Genomic DNA, 14,098 nt, shown 5'->3' with positions numbered 1-14,098 from the left:
TCCCCAACTCTGACCCACCCAGAGCTGGGGTTACAGGCCTGTGTTGGACACCCAACTTCATATATGGAGACTGAGACCAGAACTCTGGCCCTCCTGATGGTGAGCCGCTCCTAACCAATACGGGAACTCCGGTACCCACCTTTTGGCTTTTTGAAACCTGTCTCGTTTGAACAGAGCTAGTATCGAACTTGTGGTAATCCTCCTGCCTCTTCCTCAGGAGTGCTGACGTTACCGGTACAGAGGAGCCACTTTGCACACTTCTTGTTTTATTCGCTGACACAGTCTCATTGTGTAGCCCAGGCTCGGCCTGCAATCACGATCCTCCTGCCTCTGCCTCTGCCTCTGCCTCCTGAGTGCTGGGATTATAAATAAATGCCACGGGTTTGCAACCCCATAGGAAGAACAACAATATCCACCAACCAACCCCCCCAGAGCTCCCAGGAATTAAGCCACCAACCAAGGTGTACACATGGCTCTGGCTGCATATATAGCAGAGGATGGCCGTGTCAGGCATCAATGGGAGGAGAGGTTCTTGGTCCTGTGAAGGTTCGATAGATGCCCCAATGTAAGGGAGGCAGGAGTGGATGGGTGGGTGGAGGAATACTCTCATAGAAACAGGGGGGCGGAGAGTGGGTTTCTGGGAGGGGGAGAAACCGGGTAAGGGGATAACACATGAAATGTAAATAAATTTAAATAAATAAATGAGTGCCACCTGCCTGCCAGCCAGATTTCTTCTTATAAAGACCTGGGTCAGAAACAGATTAAAGCCATCTTAATAGCCTCATTTTAGTATAATTACTTCTACAAAGCACCTGTCCAGTCAGTTCTGGGGGACAGGCCTTCAACTGATGACCTTGAAGGGAGCAGAGCTCCACTTCTGGCTCACGTTACATAGTTTAACAACAAAAGGACTCAACCCAACGGCCCAGGCTGTTCTAACGCCCTCCATGTGGCAAACTGCTCACACAGGCCAGGAGGTTGGTCCTGTGACCAGCTAACCTTTACTCCTGAAGTCCTGGAGATAACCAGGCCTTGAGGTTGTGTAGCCCCAGAGAACGTAGCTAGGAAGGGCCAGAGAAGGGTTTATATCCAACCTTCTGACACTGACACCACGACACCACTGCTCTCCTCAGCCCTAATGTCACTAACCGGCTACAACGGAATGGCCTTACCTCAGCCCAGAGCAGTGGTTCTTCCAGCCAGCAGCCACCCCACCCCTCAGTGTGTCTGTCCTTCTCTGAGGGAAGTCAGTCAGCCCGGGTCACATTGCTGACCTTGGCTCTCCTGTGGGATATTCAGGTATTTTTCAGTTAATTGCTTTTCCACTATAAACAAGGTCGAAACAAACATGCCCGGACACAGCTTTCAGATTTTTATAGACCAGGATTTCCAGGGTAAAGGGAGCCTGTTATTGCCCTCGGAGCCTGGGGGGAGTGTCTCTAAGCTGAAACCAGAGGAGCTGGCCCCAGCCTGTACCTCCCACCTGCCAGTTTGCTTTGGGGGAGGGGAGGGTAAGCATAACAAACGTCCTCCAGCAAGGCTCCGCTTGTCCCATAACCTTTTCTTTTTCTTCATCCCCTCTACCTATGCCTTAGAAAGCTCTCTGGTGTTCCTGGGAGCCCGAGTCCGAGTGTTGTTTTTTTTTGTATGCTCTGGCCCAGGTCGGGGTCTCGGAGGTGGGTGGGGTGGGCAGAGGTGGGGCGAGCTGAGAAGGTTCATTTTTCAAGGTGTCAGTGATTCTGATCCCTGGGAGCCTTGGACTGTGCCCTGAGGTCATTCCCTAAGCCACCAGCCCCACTGAGTAGGCCCCTTACACCTGTACCCTAAGCACCTGTCATGTCCCTTCTCTGCCCAGGGCCAGGCATTGAGGAGGCCCAGTGATCAGTCCAGGTGACATATCTCACTGGAGCCCTGTGGCACTGTGCAGGGGAAGGGAGCCTCCAGGATTGGACCAGGAGAGAGATTGGAAACCCCGAGAAGTGTGTGTGGGGGGTCTTGCCTGATTTATCCAACAAGAGAGAGATGCCAGGATGTGGCCTGAGCTCATTCCTCAAGCCCTACGGTTATTCATTGACCTGGTCAGTGATGTTGAAAGAAAGAAATTGCTTCTAATGGACAAGGACCAGTCTTTTCCCCTGCCATGTCCAGTCTAAGGACTCAGCCCTGGCTGTCCGTTCCATGCTGCATTGGCCTAACCAGATAGAACTCCACACAGCCTAGAAATGACTTGAAGGTGGTCACAGGTGAAGGACTGTGCCTAGCATTCTATAGACCAGGCTGGCCATGGCGTTGGACCAGTACTTGGCCCCAACCACTGGCCACACACAGGGTATCCATCATCAGGCCCTGAGCCTCTTCTTCCTCAGCAAAGGAAGTTGGGACTCTACAGGGCTAGGCGCAGCCCTCCCTGCCTAGGCCTCTGTGGGCTGTAGGGACAAGCAGAGGCCAGCCTGACCCAGGAGGATGTAGCAGGCCAGCCAGCAGCTGGGGACAGCTAGGCTCTGTGCAGTGAGCTGACCGCCCCTCCCCACTCAGCAGGGCCTAACCTCCCAGCCTCTCCAGAGGCCACATTTCCCAGCACTCAGCCACCCCAGATGATTCGTCCTGACCTTCTGGGCAGGAGGCTCTCAGAGACCAACTCCTACTCAACAGCAGACAGAGCAGGCCCAGCCAGGGTTGGGGTGGGGGTAAGATCAGCTGAGTGACTGAGTCAGGAAGAGCTTCTCAAAAACTCCAAGTGACCACCAGCTTGCCCAAACAGGCTAACCTGCCCTGGGAAGACACATAGTATGTCTAAAACTCAAATGCTTGATCAGAAAGGTTAGATAGTGGGTACGAAAGTCAGGAAGAGGGTGCTGAGGGACGAGTGGGTGTGGCTGTGTGCAGGAGAACAGCAGCCTGTGGGGGGGGGGGCAGCAGTACACAGATTGGAAACAGGGATCATCGCGTACAGGCAGAAACAACAAATTTGGGGCTGGAAGGGTGGCTCAGAGGTTAAGAGCACTGGCTGCTTTTCTAGAGGTCCTGAGTTCAAATCCCAGCAACCACATGGTGGCTCACAAGCCTTTGTAAAGGGATCTGATACCCTCTTCTGGTGTGTCTGAAGACACCTACAGTATACTTATATACCTAAAAATAAATACATAATTCTTTAAAAAAAAAAAGGGAAGGAAAGAAAGAAACAGCAAGTTTGAAGGGTCTATAGCATGTTAGCACATGCCTTTAATCTAGCACTCTGGAAGCAGAGACACGTAGACTTCTTATGAGTTCCAGACAAGCCTGGTCTACATAGGATAGTCAGAGCTACATAGTGAGACCCTGTCTAAAAAAGAAAGAAAAAGAAAGAAAGGAAGGAAGGAAGGAAGGAAGGAAGGAAGGAAGGAAGGAAGGAAGAAAGAAAGAAAGAAAGAAAGAAAGAAAGAAAGAAAGAAAGAAAGAAAGAAAGAAAGAAAGAAAGAGCCAGGGAGAGTGATGGTCTAGGACTATAATCTCTGGGTTTGAGGCTAGCCTGGTCTGTAGAGTGCTAGGACAGCCAGGGCAAGACACCCTAACTCCAAAAAGAAAAAAAAAAAAAAAAACACTTAGGCCTGTGTCTTGAACTAAGGGATATGAAAGACTTAAGAGTCGAGGCAGCAGAGAATCAAATCAGAAATCTGAATTTTTATTATTTTCTGGTTTTTTGTTTGTTTGTTTGTTTTTTAATTTTTTTTTTCCGAGAGAGGGTTTCTCTGGGTAAGTTCCTGGCTGTCCTGGAACTTACTCTGTAGACCAGGCTGGCCTTGAACTCAGAAATCTGCCTGCCTCTGCCTCCCAGAGTGCTGGGATTACAGGCTACAGGCGTGCTGTGCACCACCACCGCCCGGCGAGATCTGGATTTTTAAGAAGCTGAGGAAAGCTTGAAGAGAGAATAGGTAACCTCGAGGTGAACTTCCTCTGTGACTGACTCCCCCAAAAGGATCACATTAACCACACACTTCTGATGGTGCAAGGTCCTGGTCTCAATCTAGGGATAGAGACTTCTTTGCACCCTTGGAGAAAGTCTATGCCCTTAGAGAAAGTCCGCCCCGGTAGGGCAGACTGGATGACAGTTCGTTCTGACTGTGGAGATTAGCTCTCTCCTGCCCCAGCTGCCTAGTGAGTCCCCTGGCTGGTAAGAAATGGAGGTTAAGTCGAAAAGCTAGCCAGTTCCTTAGCCTGGCCTGTAGAAGGCAGGCCCCGATGGATTTCTGTGCAGATTGAGCCCGAGGGGTGGGCACGGCATGGGGGCGGGGCCGGCGGGGTGGATGCCCTGCCCTTTAGCGCAGCGCCTGCCCAAATAAGGCGAACGGCCCGGCCCGGCCGGGCTCCTACCCAAGACCCCGCCTCTTGCTAGGAAGTGGGGCAAAATCCTGTCTGACTAAAGACCGTAAGTGCCTGGGGGGACTTGTCCTGCCAGCATGTCCCCGCTACAAGACCTGAAAACCAGAACGAGCAAAACACCCGAGTGGGTTTAGTGGATGCTGGGGACTGAGAGCCTGGGCAGAGCGCCTTCTGTATGGCTGACCTGAGGAACTTCTGCCAGTGGCGTCGAACTTGCCTCTTTATTTTGTATTTGTGTGGATAGATATTTGGACAGTCGTGGGCCATCATATGGATGCTGGGAACTGAACTCGGGCCCTTTGCAAGAGAAGCCAGTGCTCTTCATCGCTGAGCCATCTCTCCAGACCCGGCCTCCATATTTCTCACATTTCAATTGATCCTAAATGAGGTCGAGGAGAAAAACTTAAGACGAGACTACATACAGCTCTTATTAGTAATCTCTCCTTTTAAGGAAAGAAGTCTCAGGCCGGGCGGTGGTGGTGCACGTCTGTAATCCAAGCACTCTGGGAGGCAGATTTCTGAGTTCGAGGCCAGCCTGGTCTACAGAGTGAGTTCCAGGACAGCCAGGGCTACACAGAGAAACCCTGTCTCGAAAAACCAAATCCAACCCCCCCCCCCCAAAAAAAAAAAGAAAGAAAGAAAGAAAAAAGAAAAGAAGCCTCAGACTGGAAGCCTTGGGACTGGAGATGGAGACAGGTCCGTTTGTGATGTAGCAGGGGTTTTTTTTGTTGTTTTGAAAAAGGGGCCCAGGGTCTGCAGCCCAACCTCGAACATGCTCTGTAGGAGTTCTGAATTCCTGATCCTCTCAATCTCCTAAGTACTAGAGCTACAAGCACAGTTGGCTCTGGTTCTCCCTCTCCTCTGTCTACACACACACACACACACACACAGGAGAGTAAAAGAAGATGGCCCGGGCCCACCGGAAGCTGGCTTCAGGCTCGCGGCGGTTCACCTCCAGGAGCTCCAAGCCACCACACCTGCTGAGAGGACAATGGGCTCCTCACCCCTCCCCTCCATGGTGAGGAGGGAAGAGCAAGTGGAACCTGGCCATGCCTCTGCGGGGCGGGCACACCTGCCACGCACAGATGCCGGCACCTCTGCGAACTCCTGCCAGCTGCCTCTAGACCTCTGGGTGTGACAGCTTTGCTTCTCACCGCCCACCTGGTCCCGGGGCATCCAGAATCTGAGGACTTCTGAAAGCTAGGACTCTGACTACCTTCAGTCTTGCGCCATTGAAGTCCTCCCACGTCCCCAGCACCGACCGGAGAAAAGCCATGCTCTTCCCAGCGCATGCCTGCTGTCTGTGGCATGCCGGGCCCAGGCCCCTCTGCGGCATTGTTTTAAACTGTATGGATTTTTTTCTTATTGTGTGTGACAATTTGCAGGAATCAGTTCTTCCTTTCCGTCATATGGGTCCCGAGGATGGAAGGCTTCAAAGTCTTTTTTTTAAATAAAGATTTATTTATTATATGTAAGTACACTGTAGCTGACTTCAGACATTCCAGAAGAGGGCATCAGATCTTGTTAAGGATGGTTGTGAGCCACCATGTGGTTGCTGGGATTTGAACTCAGGACCTACGGAAGAGCAGTCAGTGCTCTTAACTGCTGGAGAGATGCTCCAGTCCCCCCCCCCTTTTTTTTTAAAGATTTATTTATTATAAATAAGTACACTGTAGCTGTCTTCAGACACACCTGAAGAGGGCATCAGATCTCTTTATGGATGGTTGTGAGCCACCATATAGGTGCTGGGATTTGAACTCATGACCTTTGGAAGAACAGTCAGTGCTCTTACCCACTGAGCCATCTCTCCAGGCCAGGCTTCAAAGTCTTAAACCTGCTGAGTGTTCTCTCTGTCTGCTGCACCCAGTACACTTTCTGCCCAGGTTAGCCCTTTGCAGTTTCCTGAACATTCACCTGTAATTTTTTTTTTGGTTGTCAGATAGTCTTTTATTGAAATATTTTCTTATTTCTTCTTAACTAGCTGAGCACTCCATGGCACCAGTGTTGATGTCATCTATGATGTCATGTGGGTGGTAGCCATCCACATTGTAGCCCACAGACTGTGCAGTACCCAGGATCTCCTTGATAGTTCCAGAAAGTTCTCTAGCCAAAGACCGGTGCCTCACCTGGGCCTGTCTGTTCTGGATGGTCAGTTTCACTGTAACCCTGAGATCTTTCCAGTCACTGGTAGCCTTGGCAATGTCATCACCAACTTTTTTTGGAGACAGACCCAGAGGACTGATCTTAGGGGCCAAGGCAGAAGTGGTGCAGACCTCGCCTCCGGTGCACCTCAAGTACACAACTTTGATCTTGTTGGGGTGGAACTTGAGCTGAAAGCGGAAAAGCTCACCTGATACATTTTGAAGGCGCTAGGAGACCACCTAGCTCCTTCTCTCAGGTTTACAGTGATGAAAAGGTCAGGAGGCACAGTCCACGCCCTTGTGAAGGTCACAGGAGAGCGAGACTTAAAACAGAGACAGAAATAGCTAAGCCGGTGAACTTCAGCTGTCGGACTCCTACCGGAGCATGCACAGTATTGTCACTGCCAACACACATCTACACACACACACATGCAGTGGCATGAACAGTAAGGGTACATACGACCAAAGTTGAGAGGTGGAGGCAGGAGGATTACCAAAGGTTTGGAGTCATTCTGGGCTATGCAATGAGTACCAGGCTATCTAGGACTATTGACGAGACCTGCTAGAAAACAAACAAAAAGGCAGCCTGTCCCCTCCCACGGTTTCAATCAATTTGATCTCTTCCTGGATCTCTACGGGAGAGCCAGCCAGCTCCACCTCCTGTGAGATCCTGCCCTGGACCAGCTAATTATATGGGGGAGCCCTGTGCTGTGGCACATTGCTTTGTTTGGGGACATTTGGTAGGCCTCCCTGGGTGAAGGAAAGGGTGCTTTCAGGCTGAAGGGGAGGACTTTGAAATAAACAGGCATAAACGTGTGCAGCTGAGTGGGCCGCACGTGAGCAGGTGAGCAGGAAGGTCGGCGTGAGGAAGGAGGAAGGAGGCCTGTAGCCAAGGGGGGCGGGGGAGGCCTCTCGGGCAGGCTCCCTTTGTCCTGCGGATCTAAGCAGTGGCTGTTCAGGGTTCTGACTGTGACAAAGAATAAGAAACACATTGCCTCACAGCCTGGCACAGGCCGTAACATAAAAAGGAAGTTTCATCAATTCGCTCCTACTACCCCTGTGCATGCTGGGCTTTTCTGTCCTACCACTTTTCTGTCATGATTAACTGACTTGAGGGGCCAGTGAGCGGGATCAGCACGTAGAGACCAAGGGTCAGGCCTCGTGTCCATCCCTGGGACCCATGCAGAAAGAGAGCTGACTCCTACAAGCTGTCTTCTGACCTCCCTACGTGTGCTATTGCACGTGAATGCACACCCATGTGCTTTTGCACACGTAATCATTTTTTTTTATTTTAATAAAAAACCAGGCTTTGGAGCTGGAAAATGTAGCTCTCAGCTAGTAGGGTGCCAAGCATGCACCAGACCATAGGTTCAATTCCCAGCACAACATATACTGGGTCTGGTGGTGAATGCTTGGAACCCTAGTACTCAGGGAAATGGAGACAGGAGGATCAAAACTGTAAGGTCGGCTGGGCGGTGGTGGCGCACGCCTGTAATCCCAGCACTCTGGGAGGCAGAGGCAGGCAGATTTCTGAGTTCAAGGCCAGCCTGGTCTACAGAGTGAGTTCCAGGACAGCCAGGGCTATAAAGAGAAGCCCTGTCTCAAAAAAACCAAATCCAAAAAAACAAAAACAAACAAACAAACAAAAGTCAGACTGGAGAGATGGTTCAGTGGTTAAGAGCACTGGTTGCTCTTCCAGAGGTCCTGAGTTCAATTCCCAGCAACCACAGGGTGGCTCACAACCATCTGTAATGGGATCCAATGCCCTCTTCTGGTGTGTCTGAAGACAGCTACAGTGTACTTGCATATATAAGGTAAATAACTCTTAAAACAAACAAACAAACAAACAAACAAACAAACAAAAAACCTTTGGGACTGGAGAGATGGCTCAGTGGTTAAAAACACTGTTGTGGGCTGGGCATGGTGGTACACACCTTTAATCCCAGCACTCAGGAGGCAGAAGCAAGTGGATTGTTGTGAGTTTGAAGTTAGCCTGATCTACAAAGCTAGACAGCCAGAGCTACACAGAGAAACCCTGTCTTAAAAAACAGGAAGGAAAGAAGGAAAGAAGGAAGGAGGGAAGAAAGGAAGGAGGGAAGAAAGGAAGGAGAGAAGAAAGGAAGAAAATAAAGCAAAAACACTTGTTCTTACAACAAGACCAGGTTCAATTCCCAGCACCCACATGGTGACTCACAACCATCTGTAATGGGGTTCGATGCCCTCTTCTGGGGTATCTGAAGACAGCGACAGTGTACTCACATATAAAAAATAAACAAACGTTAAAAAAAAAAAAGTCTAGTCTCAAGCCTGAGATTTCCACCTCTTAGTAGCTATGAGATCCCACCTGATTCATCCAGCCTTTTCTCTTAGGTTCTTGGGGAGTGGCCCTTCCCCCACACCTATTTTACTTTGTGAGGTAGTACAAGGGTGAGACACGCCCACCAGTCTCCCCCCCCCCCCCACTCCCTTCCCGGCCTCCGCCTTCTGAAGGCCAGGTAGGCCTGGGAGCCAAGCAGAGGACAATCCCTCATCGGGAAATTGTTCCTCTTAGCTCTCTGCGTGCAACTCAGCCTGGCCTCCACTTGACCCTCAGTCCAGGGCCTACGCTAGTTTTGTCAGTCAGCAGCCCAGGGAGGGTGGGGTGGGAGAGAAGAAAGTAATTAAGTCCTCTCCTCAGGCCAGACTCTTGCCTCTACCAACCACTCTCCTGATGGCTGCTCACAGGGGCTGCACACAGGGGTCAGACTTCCAACCCTCACCCCAATTCAAGCCTCTGCCCATTTTTTTCCTTTTGTCTGGAGTCTTGGAGCCAGAAGATTCTTTAGTAATGGAATTCAGCCCTCTCCTTTTATCAAGGTGGAAATTGGGGTCCAGAGAGAGGAAGAGATCACCTCACTCCCATTAGAGCTTGTCACAGAGCGCAGCGAGTCTCAGGTGTAGCTCCACTCTCCTGCTCGCTCCACTTTGTGTGGGTCTGGGTTCTTGCAACAAGGATAATGGGATGGATGTGGGGGTGACCAAGGAAAGGGAGTCAGGACATAATCCATCCGGGGGAGGCTATGTCATGTGCTCACCGGCCTCCGAGGCCAGCACCCCGAGATACCCTCTGTCACCCTCTCTCCATGCCCCCACATGGGTTGAGCATGTGGCCATGTGGCCCGGAGCCCTTCTGGTTCTAAGCTATCCCCAACTTCACTTCCCAGGTGTGTGTGAGGGGCAGGGGTGAGATAGGAGTGGGGGTGAAGGGAGGAGAGATGGAGGTGAGGGTGCAGTCTCTTCCGCCTGTTGAAGACAACAGGAGGAAGATAAAACCTGTGGGAACCTGTTTCTTCTCAGGAAGCTGCTGCTTCCCTGGGGCCTCAGGATTAGGATGGTGGGCAGCTTCCAGGGTTGGTTTTTTTTCCCTGTAGACACTAGATAGGGCGTGCAATCCAAGCAGAGACTCGGCCTCCTCCACCCCACCCCCACCGCCCAGCCTTCCGGGTTCCTTGGACTCAGGACATTCTGTCTTCCATGTGAGGATCTAGGGCTGGGGATATAGGCCAGGCTGCCCTTGAACATATGGCAATCCTCCTGCCTCAGCTTCTTGAGTGCTGGAATTATAGGTGTTTGCTAACACACCTGGCAAGGCTTTTCTGCCCACCCCCCACCCCTTTTAAAAATGGACACTTATTTACTTGAGGTCAGATGTGTGGTGAAAGGATGGCTGGGAGGAGTCACTCCTCTCCTGCTATGTTTCAGGGATCAAATTCAGGCTGTCAGCCTGCGTGGCTTCCTTCCTTCCTCTCTGTCTCTCTGTCTGTCTCCCTGCCCCTCCCCACCCCTGCTTCTTTCTTCCCTTCCTTTCCTCTCCTCTCCTTTCCTCTCCTCTCCTCTCCTCTTTTCTCCCTTCCTTCCTTCCTTCCTTCCTTCCTTCCTTCCTTCTTTCTTTCTTTCTTTATTTCCTTTTCTTCTTCCTTTCCTTTCCTTCCTTTCTTCCTTCCTTTCTTCCTTTATTTCTTCCTTCCTTTCTTCCTTTTTTTCCTTTCTTTCTTCTCCACTTTGAAGCCCAGGCTTTGGGCATGCTGGGTTGTATCCCTAGGCTGCCCTGAGAGTTCTAAGGCCACTATGCATGCGCTGATTGGCTGCCGCAGTCATAAGCACCTTGTGCAGGACCCTGCCTCAGGGGCTAGGGAGGTGGGACTCACACAGAGCCCTTCTGTGATGCTCAAACTCCTCAAACATGTTGACTCGACAGCCGGCTAGGGTCAAGCAGCAAAACCACTTGTGCAGAGAACATTCCCCAAGGGAAGGCAAAGGGGAATTTTGCTGTTTTTAAAACATTGAAAGAATCATCATGGGAAGACCATGCTGGCCAGGAGCAGCAGTTTCCATATTTGGGCCAACTCCAATCGGTGAGAACTGGCTGCCTGGAGCTCTGTGAAGACAGGAGGAAGCGGCTCAGGCCCTAAGGGAAGTGGACTGTGATTGGTTGGCAATGGCTGCTCTGGGTGAGCGAAGGTGCCTCAGACTCACTGAGCTCCGACTCCTAGGCCTCAGTTCCTGTTTGAGAGGGGGAGTGGGGACGGAGAGGGAAAGGGAAGCTGTGAAAGAGTTTTGGTGGAATCTGAGTTAGGGTCCTGGCAGAGTCCACAGAGCATCTTTTACTTCGTTTCCTAGGTATCTCCACCCTTTTCTTGTTTTGTTTGTTTGTTTTGCATCTGTTTCCTTACAAAGAACACGCACCCCAAACCATAGCACGCATGGAGGTTAGAGGACAACTTGGGGGAGTCCTTACTCCCCTTCTACAGCCTCTTCCCAAGGGACTGTTTTAGTCCATTCAAGCCGCTATAACAAGTTCCCAGAGACTGGGTGGCTGCCACCAAAGGGAGTGCTCATGTCTCCGAGAGCTCACCGTTCTGGAAGCTGGGGGTGTAAAGTGAACGTGCCAGCAGACCCTGTGTCTGAGGAGGGGGCCCTCCCTAGGCAAGGGTCTTCTCACTGTGTCCACATGGTGGAAGGGAGGGGAGCACTGTCTCCTGTCTTTTAAGATCACTAATCCTGGAGAGATGGCTCAGTGGCTAAGTGTACTGACTACTGTTCCAAATGGACCCAGGTTCAATTCCCAGCACCCACATGGTGGCTCACACCTGTCTATAGCTCTAGTTCCAGGGGATCTGACGCACACACAGATGTACATCCCACAAAACACCAGTGCACATACAACAGAAGGAAGTTACATATTTTTAGGAAATCACTAACCCTACCGTTCTCATGACCTAATCCCAGGATCCCATGTATGAATGCCGTGTGAGCGACACAGGATTTCATCATATGATTTTTTTTTCTTGAGAAGATAAAAACATTCAGCCTGTTACAGCAATCATCCCTCCCCTTCCCTCGTTCTATTTATTTGTGATGGGACTTCCCCTCCTATCCAGCACAGGCCTGTGACCCATGGCAACGGATTCCCTTTCCCAGGGACTGAAAAATCTCAAGAGACTCAGATAGAAGGCGTTGGTTGTTATGGTGTCTTGTCACATCCTGGAAAGACTCACAAGACGCTTCTAGCCCTAAAGCACTAAAGTTCCTTTTTTTTTCCGTTTTTTTGGATTTGGTTTTTTCGGGACAGGGTTTCTCTGTGTAGCCCTGGCTGTCCTGGAACTCACTCTGTAGACCAGACTGGCCTCGAACTCAGAAATCCACCTGCCTCTGCCTCCCAGAGTGCTGGGATTTACAGGTGTGTGCCACCACTGCCTGGCTGATCTCAACCTTCCTAATGCTGCAACCCTTTAACGTGGTTCTTGTTGTGGTGACCTCCCCCACCCCAACCATAAAATTATTTTCATTGCTACTTCATAACTGTGCTTTTGCTGTGGAGATGGATCATAATGTAAATATCTGACACGCAGGATGTGTGATGTGAGACCCCTATGAAGGGGTGGTTAGACCTCCCAAAGGAGACACAACTCATAGGTTGTGACTGCTGCTCTAGCACCTCTTTTGTGACCCATTACCCAAGGTATGGAAAGCATTCAGGCTGGGAAGAAGATTCCCCAGGCTGCCGAGTGTGGGTATCAATCCCTCCCTCCTCTGTCCCAGCAAGCAGACCAGAGAAATCCCTCCCCATACCTCCACCTCACTGCACTCGGTCAAAAGAGCCCACACAGACATGGCAGTCTTTCTAGAAGAAAGAGCAGGTCAACAATCATAGCTGTTTAGCTCTGTGAAGCCTTGGCAGAAAGAAGCCGAGAATCCCTGGGAATCTTTTCAGTGTCTGAGCCTGAGGGTCCTTTTAAGAGACGCCAGGGCAGGGAGCACACTGGCCTCAGGTTCCTCTGAGAGGCACCTTCAGAGACCACAGACAAAGCACTTCACAGGGTTCCAAACTGAATGAACAGATCCAGGCAGCACAGCTACTGGGTATCTGCTGCCACATCCCAGTCGCAGCAGCTCTGGAGTCTCTCATTCACCTTCCAAATTCTGAGAATTCTGAACGCAGAATTGCTAGACAGGATTCCCTGAGGCTACCAGCAGGCCAGTGGCGTGTCTCAAACCTTGCAGGCCTTGAATGCTGGTTTCAAAATCACAGCCCTACCCCATTGTCTCTTAAGGGCTGGGATGTGTGTCATCATACAGTGCTGTGAATCAATCCCAGTTTCATGAGCTCCAGACAAGCGCTCTGTTTACCCTCTGAGCTGTAAAGTCCCTGGACGCTGAGCTTCATGGGAAATTTTGGTGGTCACAGGCACGGATACTAGAGAGAAACTTAGGAGTCCCTGGGCCCTTCTTGCTACTTTTTCTCTTCCTTTGGTGCCCTTTGTCTGGTTGTGGAAATGGGGGCGGGTTGTGGTGTGTGTGTGTGTGTTCTTTTCATTGTGAGGCTTGTGCTCAGTGTCACCCAATACCTCCTAGTTTTTTTCTCAGAGCCTGCAGTGTTTGAGCCACAAAGCAGCTGATTAGGGGGGTGTGGGACCAGGAGGAGAGAGGCTGAGCAAGGCGACACAGGTAGGAAGCTGGCACGTGGGCAACAACCCGGAAGAATTTGTGCCCTTCCAACATGAGCCAAGATCCACCTGGGCCTCTCTCCCATCCCACTGCCACCTGGACACAGGACCCAGGGCCAGCGCTGCAGAGTCAACCCCACCCAGGTGCTTCCCGGGCTCGGCTCAAGCCCTGGGGTCACCCCCTCCTCACTTGTCCTGTGTACTTAGGGGCCTGACCTTGCATGCAGCTGGCAGCCTTTTAGAGTCTAAAAACTAATTCACACGCAAATACAAATGATTGATAGTGACTGGGGTGGGGGTTACCTGTTCCCTTCTTAGGACATGTTCCTGGGAAACAGGAAGGAAGAGAGCTGGTGGTAGGATTTCAGCATCTTGTCAGGGCTGTCCAGGGGAAATGTGAACGTCTTGGGGGAGGGGCTGTGGACTTCTCAAGCGTTTGGCAAAAGGAGATTGTAGAGACGGCAAGGCCTGACGTCCTGAAAGCCTGTGCGGCCTCAGCTCAGAGTTACCCGCCCGCCTTATAGGAGGTAATGAGGGCTGCACAGAGCCCAGAGCTGGGACTTTAGGACTTGGGGTCTAGTTCTGGCTTTGCCTCTGATTGGCTGTCCCTAA

The 14,098-nt window shown here is 51.1% G+C and overlaps 1 protein-coding gene across 1 annotated transcript; it reads right to left on the bottom strand.

Moving 5' to 3' along the window:
* Positions 1-6,332: 6,332 nt before the first annotated feature.
* LOC127667352 (60S ribosomal protein L12-like) lies at positions 6,333-12,653 on the bottom strand. The gene is made up of 2 exons (XM_052160353.1): positions 12,612-12,653; positions 6,333-6,689 (listed from the first exon to the last, which is right to left on the bottom strand). Exons 1-2 carry the CDS (start codon positions 12,651-12,653, stop codon positions 6,333-6,335), a joined length of 399 nt encoding a protein of 132 aa, XP_052016313.1.
* Between the last annotated feature and the right edge of the window lie 1,445 nt (positions 12,654-14,098).

Source organism: Apodemus sylvaticus, chromosome 17 (assembly GCF_947179515.1).
Source record: "Apodemus sylvaticus chromosome 17, mApoSyl1.1, whole genome shotgun sequence".
In the NCBI taxonomy this organism is placed as follows: Eukaryota; Metazoa; Chordata; class Mammalia; order Rodentia; family Muridae; genus Apodemus; species Apodemus sylvaticus.
This window is presented reverse-complemented; position numbering and strand designations above follow the sequence as displayed.

Coding starts and splice junctions, on each gene's coding strand:
- LOC127667352 (XM_052160353.1), bottom strand. CDS start 12,653: ATGTCTGTGTGGGCTCTTTTGACCGAGTGCAGTGAGGTGGAG. Junction 6,690..12,611: donor CCGAGTGCAGTGAGGTGGAG/GTATGGGGAGGG, acceptor TTCCGCTTTCAG/CTCAAGTTCCACCCCAACAA.